This window comes from Telopea speciosissima, chromosome 6, assembly GCF_018873765.1.
Source record: "Telopea speciosissima isolate NSW1024214 ecotype Mountain lineage chromosome 6, Tspe_v1, whole genome shotgun sequence".
NCBI lineage: Eukaryota > Viridiplantae > Streptophyta > Magnoliopsida > Proteales > Proteaceae > Telopea > Telopea speciosissima.
Genome location: NC_057921.1, coordinates 60,775,666 through 60,791,896, shown reverse-complemented (window position 1 = coordinate 60,791,896; position 16,231 = coordinate 60,775,666). Strand labels below are relative to the sequence as shown.

General features: G+C 37.8%; 1 protein-coding gene across 2 annotated transcripts in view; it reads left to right on the top strand.

The window, feature by feature from the left end:
- Positions 1-16,231, top strand: part of LOC122664706 (phospholipase D beta 1-like) — a 36,604-nt gene that overhangs the window by 16,069 nt on the left and 4,304 nt on the right. Inside the window, exons 2-9 of one of the 2 annotated variants that reach the window (XM_043860653.1) lie at positions 2,223-2,225; positions 4,950-5,977; positions 6,670-6,786; positions 7,725-7,919; positions 10,026-10,274; positions 10,508-10,576; positions 10,676-10,823; positions 15,399-15,547. In XM_043860653.1, the coding sequence (XP_043716588.1) occupies positions 2,223-2,225; positions 4,950-5,977; positions 6,670-6,786; positions 7,725-7,919; positions 10,026-10,274; positions 10,508-10,576; positions 10,676-10,823; positions 15,399-15,547 (1,958 nt within the window). Of the gene's footprint in view, positions 1-2,222; positions 2,226-4,256; positions 5,978-6,669; positions 6,787-7,724; positions 7,920-10,025; positions 10,275-10,507; positions 10,577-10,675; positions 10,824-15,398; positions 15,548-16,231 lie in introns of those variants that run through there. The other variant, XM_043860652.1, reaches the window with a different exon arrangement.

Below are 16,231 nucleotides of genomic sequence, written 5' to 3'. Positions count from 1 at the left end.
CTCTTACCTTAGGTTACACTTTCAAATTTCAACCTAAAATGCACAAACTTGATTAAGTAAGGCCGGTTAAATACTAATTATTAATCTATCAAATTTCAAAATGTATACCAAAGATCGGTCAATCATTCGATCCTCAAACTGAATACATTCCAAATGATCAAGACTAATTAACCAATTAATTAGTTTACAATTTAAGTTTGGCTACCTTGAAAACGAGCATTTCCTATTTAAAATCCATATTGCAAATCAAAATCCTTTGATTTTGAATACCAAAAAGCCCCTTTCAGTCATTATATCCTTATTTTAAATGTGTGTTGTTTTTTGTAATCACATTTGGTTATACTGAGCCAAAACAAAAACAAAAAAAATAGCGTGTGATCATGACGAATTTGCCCTCCTGCGAAATGAAAATGTTTTTTTGTACCATACAATGATATCAACATTGTTTTGTCTTATTACAATCCAGGTAAGATGGCGATTTCCATGAGAATAGTGTGACTTTAAGTTAATAAAAAAATTAGATCTATAGGTGTTTAGAACATGTAATCTTCTTTTAATGGCATGTGAGATCGGGTCAATTTTCAATCCTTGGTTTGGATACCGTATATCCATACCTTGCATTTATCATGTTATTTATCTGTTTTATGTATTTTGTTTTCCTTTGCTTGGCGTTGGGAAAAAAAATTATATATTTACAAAAGTTCTTTAAGTCAGGGTAAAAGAGGTTTTTTAAAATTAATTGAAAATATCTTACAATTATATCATTTTCAAGAATTAACATTGTCATGCACTCTTTTCAAATACATACGAAATGATAAGATTTTACCCTTGTTGCAAGAAAAAATACATCATACTAAGAAGGCAAAAAAATAAGATTACAAATTATTTGACACTTTAAGAGATGTCAATAAGAAAATCCTTTATTAAAAATCTTGACTAAATTACATGACACCCCTTGAAAATCGAACGATACTCAACTCACTCCCTCTTATTTGAAAATACTCACCCATCCCCTTCTAGAGTTACGGTGTTAACTTAAAACAATTCAAAAACTGAAAAGACAATTTTAACCAAACACTTCAAAGCAATATTACAACTTAGATTGTTGTAATGGATGCATAGATTCATGGAAGTAGAAGTGGAGAAAACAGAGGAAGAAGAGACATAGCAGGACAACCAGAGGAAGAAAAATGATTGCGATCCAGCAGGAAGTATAGGGAAGGAAGGGAACGGGAAAGAGAGCAGAGAATGGAGTGGTGAAGAAGGGTAAAATTGGAATTATGAAAAATAAGAAACTGAAGTGTAACTTGGGGTTTTTTTCATCCAAGGGTAAAATATTTAACTTGTTGACTTAGACAAGGGTAGTTTAGGGATTTAAAAATATTTAACTTGTTGACTTCATAACTTAATCGCCTAAAACTAACTCGCCTAAAACTAACTGTACTACTGTAGGGACTAAGTTGTAATATTATTGTGCTCTAAATCAAATACAAGGAAGACGGGTGAGTATTTTCAAATAAAGGGGGGTGAGTTGAATATCGTACAATTTTTAGGGGGTGTCATATAATTTACCCAAAAATCTAAGTCATTGAAAATATTGGAATTCGGATATGGGAGTGGGTCTTTGAATATTATAAAATTCAATGGCAACCATCCATGATTCATCTACCTTGTTCATGAGTTTGAGTTTACCTAGTCTTCATTTGTTTCTTGTTATTATAAAAGTTTACGGAAAAAGAATGTTGTTTGGTCGTGTGCGCACGCCCAGACATAAAGGATGGCAAAATGATCATCCCACCTCCCATGTTGGATGCCTGGGTGCGCATTCCCATTGGCCCCCACATTGGCGTAGGTGCCATGTGACCAAGCAGTGTTCTCTTCGCCAAAAGTATATTTTCATCATATGTTTAAAAATAAAAAAATAAAAGGTGGAAATTTTATTTAGACCAATTTTTCAGATTTTGGGTTGACAATTGTAAAATCGTGTGTGTTTTTTTGTGGATTCAATCTCATCGGCTCAGGGGCGTACAAGATGGTTCTCGTACGTACATCCAAGCTGCACTCGTACCAGATGGGGTTGGTTCAGATTCTTGTATGAGAACCATTTTTGTACGGGATTCACGGGATTCTCGTATAAGAACTTGATCTAGCCTCGTACCATACGATCGTATTCATTTGATCATTAAGTTGACATACAAAGTAATGGGAAAAGGTTCTCTGAGCTGGTCAGGGTATGCTAGTACCTATGTCAAGGTACTACTCTCAAGTCTCAAGCATATTTACAGGGAATCAAACCAGGTGGCAGATCATTTGTCTAGGCCATGGTTCTAAGTATCGGTATCGTATTGCCTGTATCGGGCTATATGTACTGATTTTGCTAGTCATCGATACTGATACCGTGCTGATATCGTATCAATAGCATGGTACGGACAAGGGGTAAAATGGTCAAAAAACTTATTTTTTAAAAAAAATTAAGGAATAATTTTGTCTGATACAACCGATCCATGTCGATATCGTATCAATATCATATTGGTTTTGCATGTTGCCGATACCCATTCTGATACTGTGCACTAAAACCATGGTCTAGACTGCGGTCTTCTGTTGGATCAGAAGAGCACTCTTTTGACTCTTTACCCTCTGTATAGTTAAGGATCTTGGAGGGTATAGATATGCTCGTCTCAACTGTAACTAAGGGGCCTTATTTTACTGTATAGTGGAGGCTGGTTGATTTTCTGGCTTTCTCCCTCTATTATTTTCTTCTAGTCTTTTTAATATATTCTATAGTTTTCCTTAAAAAAACAAAAAAAAAAAACCAGAGCCGAACTCGTCTGGTACATGGTAGTGGGATTCCTCTAACTCTATTAGAAATGGGGATTGAATATTGACTACCTGGGTTTGTACTAGATTGTTGGAATCATATGGATTTTCGAATCATTCAACCAGCACGGGAGAATCTCAAGCTAAACTACATCAACAACCGTTGATGTGCACTCGTCAACTATTCACGCAAATGAAACAAAGAAGATATTATTGGGACAAAGAACGTCGCGTGGCGAGTATGGTTCTTGAGCCTAGAAGCGGATCATTATCTTCTTCGGGTCCCTATCCGGTACAGTTGTCCAGTTCTTTTCATACGAGATTGAAAATGACGACCTAACCCCTTATCTGAACATACTACCTAAGTGCAGTTTTTTTTTTGGTGCTAGAAAACAGTAATTTATTAGAGCCTAAGTGAAGTTAAGTCGTCATTTCTGCGAGGAACTGGACAACATTACTGGGCAGGATTAGTTGATGCTTGCCCATGCGTTCCTACTTCTATCCGTGTATGTGTAGACTTTAGAGGCCCAGACAATATTCTCTTAAGAAAATATTATATGAAAGAAAATGTTCTCTATATTGAGGGCGTAGGATACACCTAGACACACCGCCCAACCCTAAATGATCGAAATGGCTGCCTCGTTCTGCGCTCTCGTGAGCTCCCAGACACAGAACATTTTATAGGGAAAATGTTCTCCGTGCCACAGCGCAGGCCTAGACACATGGGAACAGCGCCCCCATTTTATATTATCTAATCCGTGAAGGCGTGAAGAAGCAGGGGATGGATTTGGTGCAGTTCTCTTCACTCCCATCACCTTCCCCAGATGAAATAAACTGAGCCCAGGTCAACGGGAGTGCTCAGTTTGGATTTTTACAACGCGAGAGCTCCGAGCTCAAAGCTGCAAAACTTTGTTATGGTGCGAGACACGGACGGACACTCGTTAGTTTGGAGTGGAGGACTCGACGACGGTTACTTCATCCAGACTGCAGACAGATTTTAATTGGTTTTGGACTATAACTCTGACTCTGTGAGGGATTGTTTATTGGGCAAGAGTGAGAGAGAGAGAAATGAACAAATTGTGAATTATAAAATTAAAGAATACAGGTGATAGCCGAATAGAGAAGAAACGCCGGCGTTTGCCATTTTTCTTTTGGGTTTCAGGTTTCGTGACGGACGACGAGACCTAAAGTACCTTCCTCAAGTCCCAAACTCCTCTCTTTCCTCATTTTTCCTTCATCAAGGTCAAGTCTTGAAGAGTTGAAGCTTGCCTGTAGCCTATGGTCTACTCTCTTTCTCTTATCTTGTGCAGAATCAATTCAATTCAATTCAACTTCGATTAGTCCATTAAATTTCTCTGTCAAATGAGAAAGAGTACAAGCAAAACTATACCATCTCTTGATTCCTACTCTCTGTTTTTATGTAGTGCTTATTGGTGTTGATAGCAATTTGTTTGTTTTAATGGCGAATTACAATCCATATTCGTACCCTGATCCCTATCGATACCCTTATCCACCTCCAACTTCAGATTCATACCCACCTTCTGCATCGCCTTCTCCTCCTCATCCCTATCCTTATCCCTATACTTCATCTCATTCCTTTTCATACCCACAACTTCCGCCGCCGTATCATAGTCAGTCTGGACCCTTGGACTACCATTACCCCCCTCTCCCTCACTCTGCATCGTTTCCTTATCCATACCCATCTCCCAATCCCCATTACCCTCCTCCTCCTCCCCCTCCTCCCCCTCCCCCTCTTGCCTATGATTCTCCTCCTCAGCTTCAATACCATGCCAGTTTCCAGTACGACTCCTCACATTATCAACCCCAGCAATCTAATCCCTACCCACCGCCTGAAAGTCATCACATGAGCTATTCCCGTGTCAATAGCTTCTCCGATTACCCACAACAGAATAGTTCAGCGTCTGCTGGTGTTGGGCCCTCTCTTCCTCACGAAAGTGTTGGCAGCTCGTCCCAGTCCCACACTTCTGTTTATCCCCCAATTGATGATCTCTTAGCTATAGTCCAGTTGTCTGATCACCAGCCCTCTGCCCCTCCAACCACATCGCCTCCGTCAGTCTCGAATTCGCATTCGAAGTTGCAGAGCCCGAGCGCAAGGTACGACAACCGGGTAGATTCGTTCTCAAGCATCCAGTATTCTTATTCAGGGCCATTACGTCAACCTCAATCCCTTTATGCCTCTTCCCCATCATCTGAGGGCTCACATCACAGTCAGAGTCTACAGATACTTCCATTTCGATCAAGTAAAGGGTCTTTGAAGGTGTTGCTGTTGCATGGGAATTTAGATATCTGGGTCCGTGATGCGAAAAACCTTCCCATGGGCGGGTTCCATAAGACCGTACGAGACGTACGAGACGTGCTAGAGAAAGTATCGGTAAACATTACCAATAAATTTGAAGAGCACATACCTCGCAAGGTAACCATTGATCCATATGTCACAGTTTCAGTTTCCAAAGCTGTAGTTGCTCGTACTTTTGTGATCAGTAATAATGGTAACCCAGTTTGGCTGCAACATTTTGATGTTCCGGTTGCACATTATGCTGCTGAAGTGCACTTTCTCGTCAAAGACAATGATGTTGTTGGTTCGGAGATAATAGGGGTTGTAGGCATCCCAGTGGAGCAGATATACTCGGGAGCAAAAGTGGAGGGAACCTTCCCAATCCTCAATGATAATGGGAAGCCTTGCAAACCCGGAGCGGAATTAAGTCTTTCAATTCAGTATACTCCAATAGACAGATTGAGCATTTACCATAATGGAGTTGGATCGGGAACTGACTATCATGGTGTTCTTGGTACCTATTTTCCTCTTAGGAAGGGCGGGAAAGTTACACTTTATCAAGATGCCCATGTTCCTGATGGTTGTCTTCCAACAAACCTGAAGCTAGATCATGGGATGCTGTTTGAACATGGCAAGTGTTGGCATGCCATCTTTAATGCAATAAGACAGGCTCGTCGTTTAATTTATATCACAGGGTGGTCTGTGTTCCACGAAGTCAGTCTCGTCCGTGATGCAGCATGTGCATCAGACAGATCAGACTGTACCCTGGGGAATCTTCTCAAGTCCAAGTCGCAGGAAGGTGTGAGAGTTCTGCTTCTTGTGTGGGATGATCCTACTTCAAGGAGCATCTTGGGCTATAAAACGGTAAAGTCACTTACTGTTCTCTTGATTCCTAATCCGAAACGTGAATCCTTGGTTGTTGTCTGATAATAACTGATCTTTTGTAATAATGCAATCCTTTCTGGACTCCAAACTCTTCATTGTAGAAGTTGCTAGATAAATCTGCACCTTCTAGGCATGAACTTCATTAATGTAATACAAGATATGACTTAGAGATGGACTATCCGAAATTTAAAAGTTTTGAATGTTAAATTTGAATTCAGAACTTCAAGGATACAATTTTGGTTTGAAGCTAAGAGTATCAGCATTGCTAATTAATAAAAATTCGCCATTACAATGTCCGTAATTCTATTAACTCCAATTGTCTGAATTCCATGTGTTGACTGGAAATGGCCTGGGACTTGACATCACAAAAAGATGAGACATAGAGGGCATGCTCGTAAAATTTGCTTGTGCTGATGAGTGCACTTTTCTCCTTTTATTTTCTTTGTTTTGGTACCTTATGGGTTATTATTGAAATTTTAGTAAGCTTGTCTTCTTAAATGTGTAAATGGATATATTCATTTGGTTACTTTCAAAATATCATTTCTTAGTCAGGTTCTCTTAATTTTTCTTCTTTAAGTTTCTTGCAAGGTGGTTCTTTTTAAGTCTTTTACTTTTCCTTTTAGTAAACCAAGTCTTTTGCAAGTTTGCTAATCAAAATTTTTAATTTGTAGGATGGAATCATGCAAACCCATGATGAAGAGACCAGACGTTTCTTCAAGCACTCTTCAGTGCAAGTTCTACTCTGCCCCCGATCTGCTGGAAAACGACATAGTTGGGTCAAACAGCAGGTTAGGCATAGATGATTATCATTATCTAAATCTCTGCTCATACTTGAGGGTCAGTTAGTTTTAAATTATTCTCCAGAAATCTGTACCTTAGAATTTGATTTTTCTAATTAGTTCAAATGGAAAACTGAAAGATTGAGTCTTTTTCTGTAGATTGTGCTTCTTCAGGATCCCCCCCCCCCCTTTTAATATACATGTTTCCCAAGTTTTACAATTACTATATTGGTGAGCTTATTAGACCTTCGTAACTCACTCATAGATTACCCAATATCTTAGCTGAAATTTTATATTTCATAAGATTTTAGATATTTGAATATAGGCCGACTTTTCTTATAGGATAGTTATCATGTATAGGCAATCCATACACATAGAGCCCATTTTGCCTGGCTTTCTTTTCACATCATCAATTTTCTTACTAATGGAACAACCTATACTTCATGTCAAAACCCATACTCTTGTTATATAATTTAGGTATTTCATCAACAACAAAGCATGGCTCCAGATGATTATTTTGCTGTTATAGGATGGATAAATTTGAGTTCTTTTTCTATCGCCTCTCTAATATCTGAAATATTTTCATGTTTGCAAGGGTGGAAACCATGAGGGCACCCACTCTCAATGTTTTTTAACTTTTCCATATTTCACCTACTTATTAGTTGTCGTTTAAATGCCCCTATTTGTTCCACCTTTATTTGATTTTGGTGAGAGTTCTTTATTGTGTATTCCAGTGGTGCGAATGCAGATTCCCTATTCAATCAAGACTTGTAAAGTGTTTTGTTGCAATATTCTTGTTTGGATGGGTCTGTGCTTATATGTTTAGCTTCCTGTAACCCTGGATCTTTTTCATTTCCTATGTCTATTTCTTGCATTTGATTGTTTCCCATATCTCTGATGTTGGGAATTTGCATTGAGTATGTGTTCATCTATTTTTTTATTCTCAGGAAGTTGGAGCAATCTACACTCATCATCAGAAAACTGTGATTGTGGATGCTGACGCTGGTTATCATAAGAGAAAAATCATAGCTTTTGTTGGAGGACTTGATTTATGTGATGGGCGGTATGATACTCCAGGACATTCCCTATTTAGAACACTGCAAACTGTTCATAAGGATGACTACCATAACCCTAATTTCACGGTAATCATTCACAGATGTTCTCCTGTGCTGTTGCATTTGAGTTTTGGGACTTCTTTTTGACTGTTCTTATTATTTGATTTTTTTTTCAGCAGTTTGCACATTTATGATTTGTTGATAGTTGATACTCAAATGATAACTATATAAGGGGTCCCTTTTCAGCCTTGTGCAAAAAAAAAAAAACCTCCTGTTATTAATTTTTTTTTTTTGGATAGATAATCACTTTATTGCCAAGGGAAAGAAATAAATATGAACATACAATAGAGAGGCAACCTTACTTTGCTCTCAAGGACATACCCTTAGGAGAACAAATAGGGCCCCAAGAGACTAACAACAAGCAACTGATACAAGAAAAGGAACTCTCTGTTATTCTTGGTAACTCAACCAAATCCGATGAACTGAAAAGTTCAAAGAATCAAGGACATAAGTTTTCCTTGGATGTTATATCTTTTTTGACTTTGAGGAAATTTATTTGGTCTTTTAAAAAATAATGGAAAATTTGTGGAATGTGAAACATATCAGGAGTTTGGCTAATGTTAATGGAAAAAATTGGGGAAAATTACTTTGATCACCTATCTTAAAAAAGTAATTGCTAAAATATGGCTACTTTAGAAAAAATTAATCTGGGCTCTTATGAGGATAAAATAATCACCAACATCTCCCTTTGCAGTGGTGGTAGAAATTTGGGTTTACGTTTCCAAAATTTCTTGGAGGATGCTGCAAGTGGATGCAAAATGCAAATACTGGAGGATTTTGCTTTGTTCTCCTTATGCATTCTGTCTAATCCAGCTTCCTTATCTCACTTCCTGACCTAAGAAACAAAGGAATGAATTATTACTCGATTAAATAAAGGTAGAAAAAAGAGTGAAAAAGTTATATAATGCAATTAGACTTGTATGTCAAACTTATAATATATGGGAAACACATTTTGACTTAAATTTGAATACAGTATTGCGGCAAATAGAGGGAACTATGTTACTAAAAATAGAAGTAGTCTTTCATTGAATCTCTCTCTCTCTCTCTCTCTATATATATATATATATATATATATATAGATATATATACACACACACACACACACACATACAACAATCTAACAAACTTGCACATGTGGGCATTTGTTAGGTGGTAGAGAGAGGAATTATCTAGAACAAAGAAAATGCATTTCAATTGATATGAACCGGTTATTTTTATTTTAATTAAAGAAAAATATTCGAATTCTCAAAATGTATCAATTAAGTAATTAACTTACTTATATTGATATCAATTATCAATCATACATGATATCTGTTCAAGCAATTAATAAATTAAGATTACTTTTAAACATTTTTTTAATTCCAAAATAATGATAGACAATTGCACTTTTTTTTGGGATAATACCAATATATGAGAGAGAGAGAGAGATTAGAATGCCTTTCAGGAGCTCTCAGTAAGTATTTTGCAGTTTAGAAGAGATATACCTGTGCTGATGGGTATCAACAATGTATTGACCATATTGATACATGGTTGATACAACTTTTTTTAGGTATCGTATCGGTACCTTAAAAATATGATTCGTATCGGTCGATACTACTCAATATGGTATGATACTCAACGACGTATTAGAGAGAGTGTGTGTGTGTGAGAGAGAGAGAGAGATATATATAAGAATAAAATAGCATAGGAAGGTTTCCTATTGGTAGCGGATGGGAGAGACATATGCGAGAGAGTATAAGGGGAGAGAAGATTGACCAACCAATAATGATGCAATACTTGTATCTTTGGAAATTTTCAAATAACCAAGATTGTCTAAGTGAAAGAGTATGCGAAAAAAGGTAGTTCGTACTTTTATATGATATGTCTTAGCATGACCCATGCAATATGCTAAAAGAAACATATATCAGTGAGACATGTAATATGGATGCATATACCGAATGTGCTTATATCCTTTGTGAACACTGTTATCAGTTAAACAATTGAAATCTCGGTAGAGATTATGTGAAAAAAAAATATGGTGGTTACCAAGGATTAAAGTGATTCATCATCAGTGCTGGATATGATGTGAGGTTTTAAAGTTTAAGCTCTTGTTTCCTCTTCTTTGTTTACTTACATGTGTTATTCTCTAAGCAGGGGCCAACTGCTGGTTGTCCAAGGGAACCATGGCATGATCTGCACTGTAAAATTGATGGTCCAGCAGCATATGATGTTCTTACCAACTTTGAAGAGCGATGGCGTAAAGCGTCAAAACCCCGTGGGATTAAAAAATTAAAAAAATCAAGTGATGATGTTTTGCTCAGGTTAGAAAGAATACCTGACATCATTGGTATGCATGATGCTCCTTACCCAAGTGAGAATGATCCAGAGACTTGGCATGTCCAGGTAAATTGGATTTTGTCTGTTGGAAAAAAGAAGTCTGCCCGGGAGTGTGTGCCCTCTGTGCCCAGACACATAGGGGGTGAAATGACCGCCCGCCTGATGCTTCCGTTCGCACAGGGGACACACTCCCATGCGGAGAACATTTCCCCTTATTTGTTTTAGGTATTAGATTTTGTGATATCTGCTTTGGTTTGAAAATTTTGTGTTCATTTTGTTGGTTTCCCCAACAACCATAGGTTTTCCGTTCAATTGATTCAGCTTCTTTGAAAGGCTTTCCAAAGGATCCAAAAGAGGCTACACGCAAGGTCAATGTTTCATCACTTATGCTTTCTCTTTTGTTGTTTTCTGCATTCTCAGTATCATTTCCCCTGATGACTAATTATCTCCTATGTCATGTTCAACAGAACTTAGTATGTGGTAAAAATGTGTTGATTGACATGAGCATACATACAGCATATGTGAAGGCCATCCGATCTGCCCAACATTTCATTTATATAGAGAACCAATACTTCGTCGGGTCTTCTTATAATTGGTCTCAACATAAAGACATAGGTGAGGAACTATCACTTTTTTACATGAAGGGAAGAATATGTTCTGGTTTTTTTATGTAACGCAGAAATTAAGACATGTTCTCATATTGAACCGCCAAAACATGCATCTTTGAGTATGCATGAATCTTGATGATGGGAGTCCCTTTAAACATTTACTGGTGATTGGTAGCTTTTTCAGTTGTTAAATGCATTGACTTATTTTGATATTGACCTAGTCCAGGGTTCACCTGCATGGTAAGAGAAGAGCTGTCTGTGGTTTGTCTTAACTTTTTCAGATGGTGAATTCTTAACTGGCAATAAGTTTCTTCATCACGACTGCCACATCACCATGTGGCCTGTCATGAGTAAGTCATTCCAGTGCGAGACAATTTAGAGATTAGAGAGTCAGGGTATCGACCCAAAAAAAGGAAGCTTTTGAAAAATTTGACTGGCAACTTAAGGGTGTACAACCTCAAGTTTGGAGGGAAAGATGCTCGAAAGGCACTTAACTGTGGTCTTTGGTACAGAAATGTGTAAGGTAGTGAGGAGCACAAGCACAGAAGGTGGAAGTGATATGTATGTCGGAAGTGGGTCACTCACGGTACGGGATAATTACATGCCCCCCATGGTGGGTTAGAATGATATCACTAGTAAACCCAAGGTGGCTGCAATAACAAGTTTGCAATGGGAGTGGAACATGCCTCGGAGGTGAGTTGCTGTTGGTCTACGACATATGCTGTGCCAAGATGAGAGGCTACAAATCCCCTAAATTGGAGAGAGAGAGACCTAGAAAAATGTCACCTGTGTTTATGACATTATGGAACGATTGAGAAGATTCATGGCCATACTTTTTAACAATTAGCAGAGAGCTGTCCATGGAGAGAAAGTAGAGTTAAAGTGTTGAAGGCAAACAGGAAGTGTGTTGACTGGGATAATCACTTAATTGGGACTTGGGAAAGTCCCTGCACTGTGGGTTATAAGGTGCTAAAGGTGCACTTGCAGTCATAAGTCCAGGGCATCATGTAAGGAATGTGCGGTTAGGGGCCAAATAGCCAACTTTGGCACCTTTTCAAGGGAGCTTGTTTTTTCTGACATGAGTACATGACAGTTACCAAGGTGCTGGCTTGGACATGACATGTCAACCAACGTAATGTCAGATAAGGTAGTGGTGAACAAGAGGGATGAGGGATGATTTTGGCACTGGAAAACCTTTGGTACATAATTGTTGCATGGATTTGTTTGATCACTTGATAACCCAATTACATGGGTAGTCAACACTAACTAGGCTGACAATGATCCTGCCCCAACCCACCCCCTCAAAATTTGGAAATTCAATCAGCCAATACTGAGGTTGCTCAACACAGGGAAGATGTCTGCCTCTTATTGTGAAAAATTTAGGGTGACTTATTGTTTCATCTTTTACTCAGTAAGTGGGGCGATTCTGTGGCTTCCCCTTTGGATTATTCCCTCCAGAGGGACATCCTTCCCAATGCAATAGGAAACAGAACATCCTAACAGTGACTCTTCCTGTTCTCTGGTGTCTAGTCATGCCAGCACTTTGAGCAACTCCCACTGCCACTCTATCCCTAATCTGGTGACACACTTGGCAACAGTGGTCAAAACACAAAAGACTGGGTGGCCGATTTATGCAATCTGAGCCAGCAAACTCATGTACCGTGCTACTTGGACAAGAAGTCTGTTTAAATTATGGTGGCCTACTTGGACTGGAAGCTTTTAAATTACGGTGGTCTTGTTCTGAAAATCATGTGAGAATAATAATTTTGCCAAACAACTGATGTTAGCTGGGTCAAAGCAATTTACCTTGAGTGTTAAATTAACCCCATATGATTGCACTATTCCTGTATAACGGTATAACCTGACTTTGCATTTCATTAGGAGAAACTGCCTTAGAGAAATAATATCGCCAACAAAGTGTATGTTGCACTTGAAGGACTGCCTAAAACATTCAATGTAAAACTTTGAAGGGACAGGCCTTGGAAGGCATAAGAGAAAATTTGCGAACGTGGTATATGCACACTGTAGTTGAGGGGACGGCTTAAAAGTGGTTCTCTCTTGACTACTTCTTGCTGTCTGACAAGTTACAGCCCAGTAGCCATTTTTCCATGTTGAGAGAAAAGGCTCTTTTCCCAAGTCATTTCTTTTTTTTTTTTGAAAGACAGGTTTCAAGGGCAGTCATTTTGAGGGGGGAAGTTTCAAATTTGAGGGAGTTTCAAGGCTGCCATGGACAGCAATTCTGCTATTGATCATGGGTTTTAGTGGAGCCATGGAGGGGAGAGTTAGAATCATAATTGAGGATGATTCAAGGTTTTAAAACTCAGAATCGGGAACGGAATCGGTCAGAGAGGATTCCGATCCGGATCGGCCTGAATCGGTTCAGGAATCGAGAATTTAAGCTATTTTATGATGAAAAAACGAATTGGTTCAGGACTCAGGAATTGACCCATGAATCTGTCCGATTCAAGATGGATTATAAAGACAATGCCTAGGAAGCGGCCGATTCCAATTCAAGAAGCAATGATTAGGAGCAGTGGAAATTGGGATCGGTGTCAGCCAATTCCGATTTGAATCGGTCGATTCACCGATCCAATTCCTGATTTTAAAACCATGGGATGATTCCTAGTGTGTCAGTCCCTATGGATGGAAAAGCAATTCGTGAATCTTCAAAACTGAAGAAAAAATCAGTGACTCAGTGTACATGGTAGCAAGAAAAGCTAAAAGGTTGGTGTCTTTTTGGTTGACCCTAGTCCCGGATTTAGGGGGTTTAATACTTTCTCCATTTGGGAAAATTGAGATGAATATGTAAATGGGCAAAGGGTATGTAGCCTTGCAAATTGTATAGGGTTGAAGGATTATGTTTTTGTCGTATAGATGGTCCTGTTAGGACTGCTTCTAATTTTATAACATCCTGTTTATCTTCTGTACAGCAGTACAGGTTACTCTTTCGGATTAATACTACTTAATTTTTCTCAAAAAGACATGGACAACTGCTCCATGCACTCAGTCATTTTAGACGATTGATTGTCATTGATGGCCTGGATTACCTTATCCCTCCTACTGGTGCCATTTTGAATAATTTAGAAACTAATGTAAGATTAGAACCAGAGTAGGTCTAATTCCAGGCAGGATCAAATAAAAAATCTCCAAAGAACAAGAAAGAGAGCAATGGGATCCCAAAGAGAACAATGGGATCTCAAATTGGTTAGAGAAGAATAATGAGACTTCAGAAAGATAACCAAAAAGAAATAATCCCACAAAGTTAATAACCTGTTGAAGCTGCAATTGGAGTTGAATGATCTTGAAGTTGTAGAATGAAACCTCAAATCCGAAGATCACAATCGGTAGAAAGAAAAGAAGACTGATCGGCACTTTAGGGTTTTGAACTCAAGATTCCTTCCAAGAATCAATGATGGCGAATTGATCCCTGCAGTGGCGATGGATCTTGGACTTGGCAGCAACTTGAAATTGATAAGAATACCGAAGAGATTGATGTGAACAACTTGCAGAGAATTTCCAGCAAACTTGAAGGACTTCTTGAGATCGACTGGACTGAATTAGGGTTTGGAATCAAGAACCGATGGAAGGAGATGGGGGAATGGAATGGGCATCTCACCTATCCTATCTCATATTCTCATGATTTCAACATTGTATTAGCAACTTCTCCATTCATTAAAATTCGTGTACAATTTTGGCCTCCCTTACAAACTTATATAGAAGACTCAAAAATAGACTTAAACACTAAAAAGGAAAGGACTAACCCAATCCTTAACCAAAAAAGTAACACAAACTGATTAGGAAACTAAAATAATGAAAGTAATTGACTCAAAACAGGACTCTAACTAAACTATTGAAGTAAATCCCGTTTTACTACTTTCTACCCATATTTTAGGCTCATTGAATTGGCCAATTACAAAATAAACTCATGGAATCAAAAGCCCAACACCTACATAACCCAACCCAAAGCTTATTTTATTTTTAAGTGACTTATTTGCATCCGAGGCTTCCACCAAACTTCGGGGAATAACTTTGTGTTAAATAATGAGAACGATTTTCCTGCTGCAAATATCTGATCATGTTATTTTCCTTTTGTAAATTGCTGTTCATCTCTCAGTAGATTCTCTTTCCATTTCTGGCAAATCTTGGTTATTACACCTTGTTCCCATGATATGGTTTTAAAAAGTCTTTGGAACTTCCCTCTTTTGACATGGATTTTCACTTGAAATGTTGATTCAAAATGATGGTGAAGCTCAGTTATTTGACAATTATGCAACCCAGCAAGAAACTATGTATATTTGTTTGATGTTGTTGATAGATTAGTCCTAGAATTATGACAAGATTCTTAGATATTTTCTATTATGTGATCCTTTTAGTTATATTTACTAGAATTATACCAAGATTTCAAGATACTTAATTTCTATTATGTGATCCTTTTAGTTATATTTACTAGAATTGTACCAAGATTTCAAGATACTTAGTTTCTATTATGTGATCCTTTTTGGTAATATGTAAGCCATATGACACATAACTAGGTTAGCAGCGTCTCTTTTGTCACTACTGATCTTATTGGTTTCACTTGTAGGTGCAAACAATTTAATACCAATGGAAATTGCTCTAAAAATTGCCAATAAAATCAGAGCAAATGAGAGATTCACTGCTTACATAGTTATTCCAATGTGGCCAGAGGGTGTTCCAACGGGTACTGCTACGCAGAGGATTCTCTTTTGGCAGGCAGGTTTCAACTATCTAAAGTTCATAATTGTCAGGAATTTTATATTGTTTTAATTCTTGGACTTCAAGATGATATATTTCTTTTGAAGTGCACAGAAAAATATGCTATTTAAGAAATGATTCTGTTAAAAGTCCTGTTAGTTATGTAGAGTTTCGGGGAAATTAGCCATCCAATGGTTGTAACACGAAATTCTGATGCTGTTAAAAATCCTGTTAGTTAAGTAGAGTTTCGGGGAAAATCCTATCTTCCATTTTCTTTGGAATTATGAGTGAAATTTTCAATCCCCACTTTCTTTATGTTGTGGCCCCTAGATGTTTTATTGGAGTTTACATCAACTGTTTTTCTAACTGTTATCGATTTTAGGGTTTTTGGGTTTAGTGGTTAGCGCTAATAGCTACCACATTTTATTCCTTTTTAATTTTTCCCTTTTTTGCCCTTGTATGTAATTAAGGTCAGTTAATTCCAACTGACCGTAGTTTTATTTCTAACTGTTATCGAGTTTAGGGTTCTTTTTAGTTTTTCCCTTTTTCTCTTCTTGTTCTTTCCCTCTTTGGGGTTTTGTTATTGATTTTATTCATTCAAAAAAAAAAAAAGACAGTCCTCTTAGAAGGACTGTTATGTCATTCCTTTTATATATATACATTAAAGGTTTTAGGGAGAGGGATCACAACATTCATCGACTC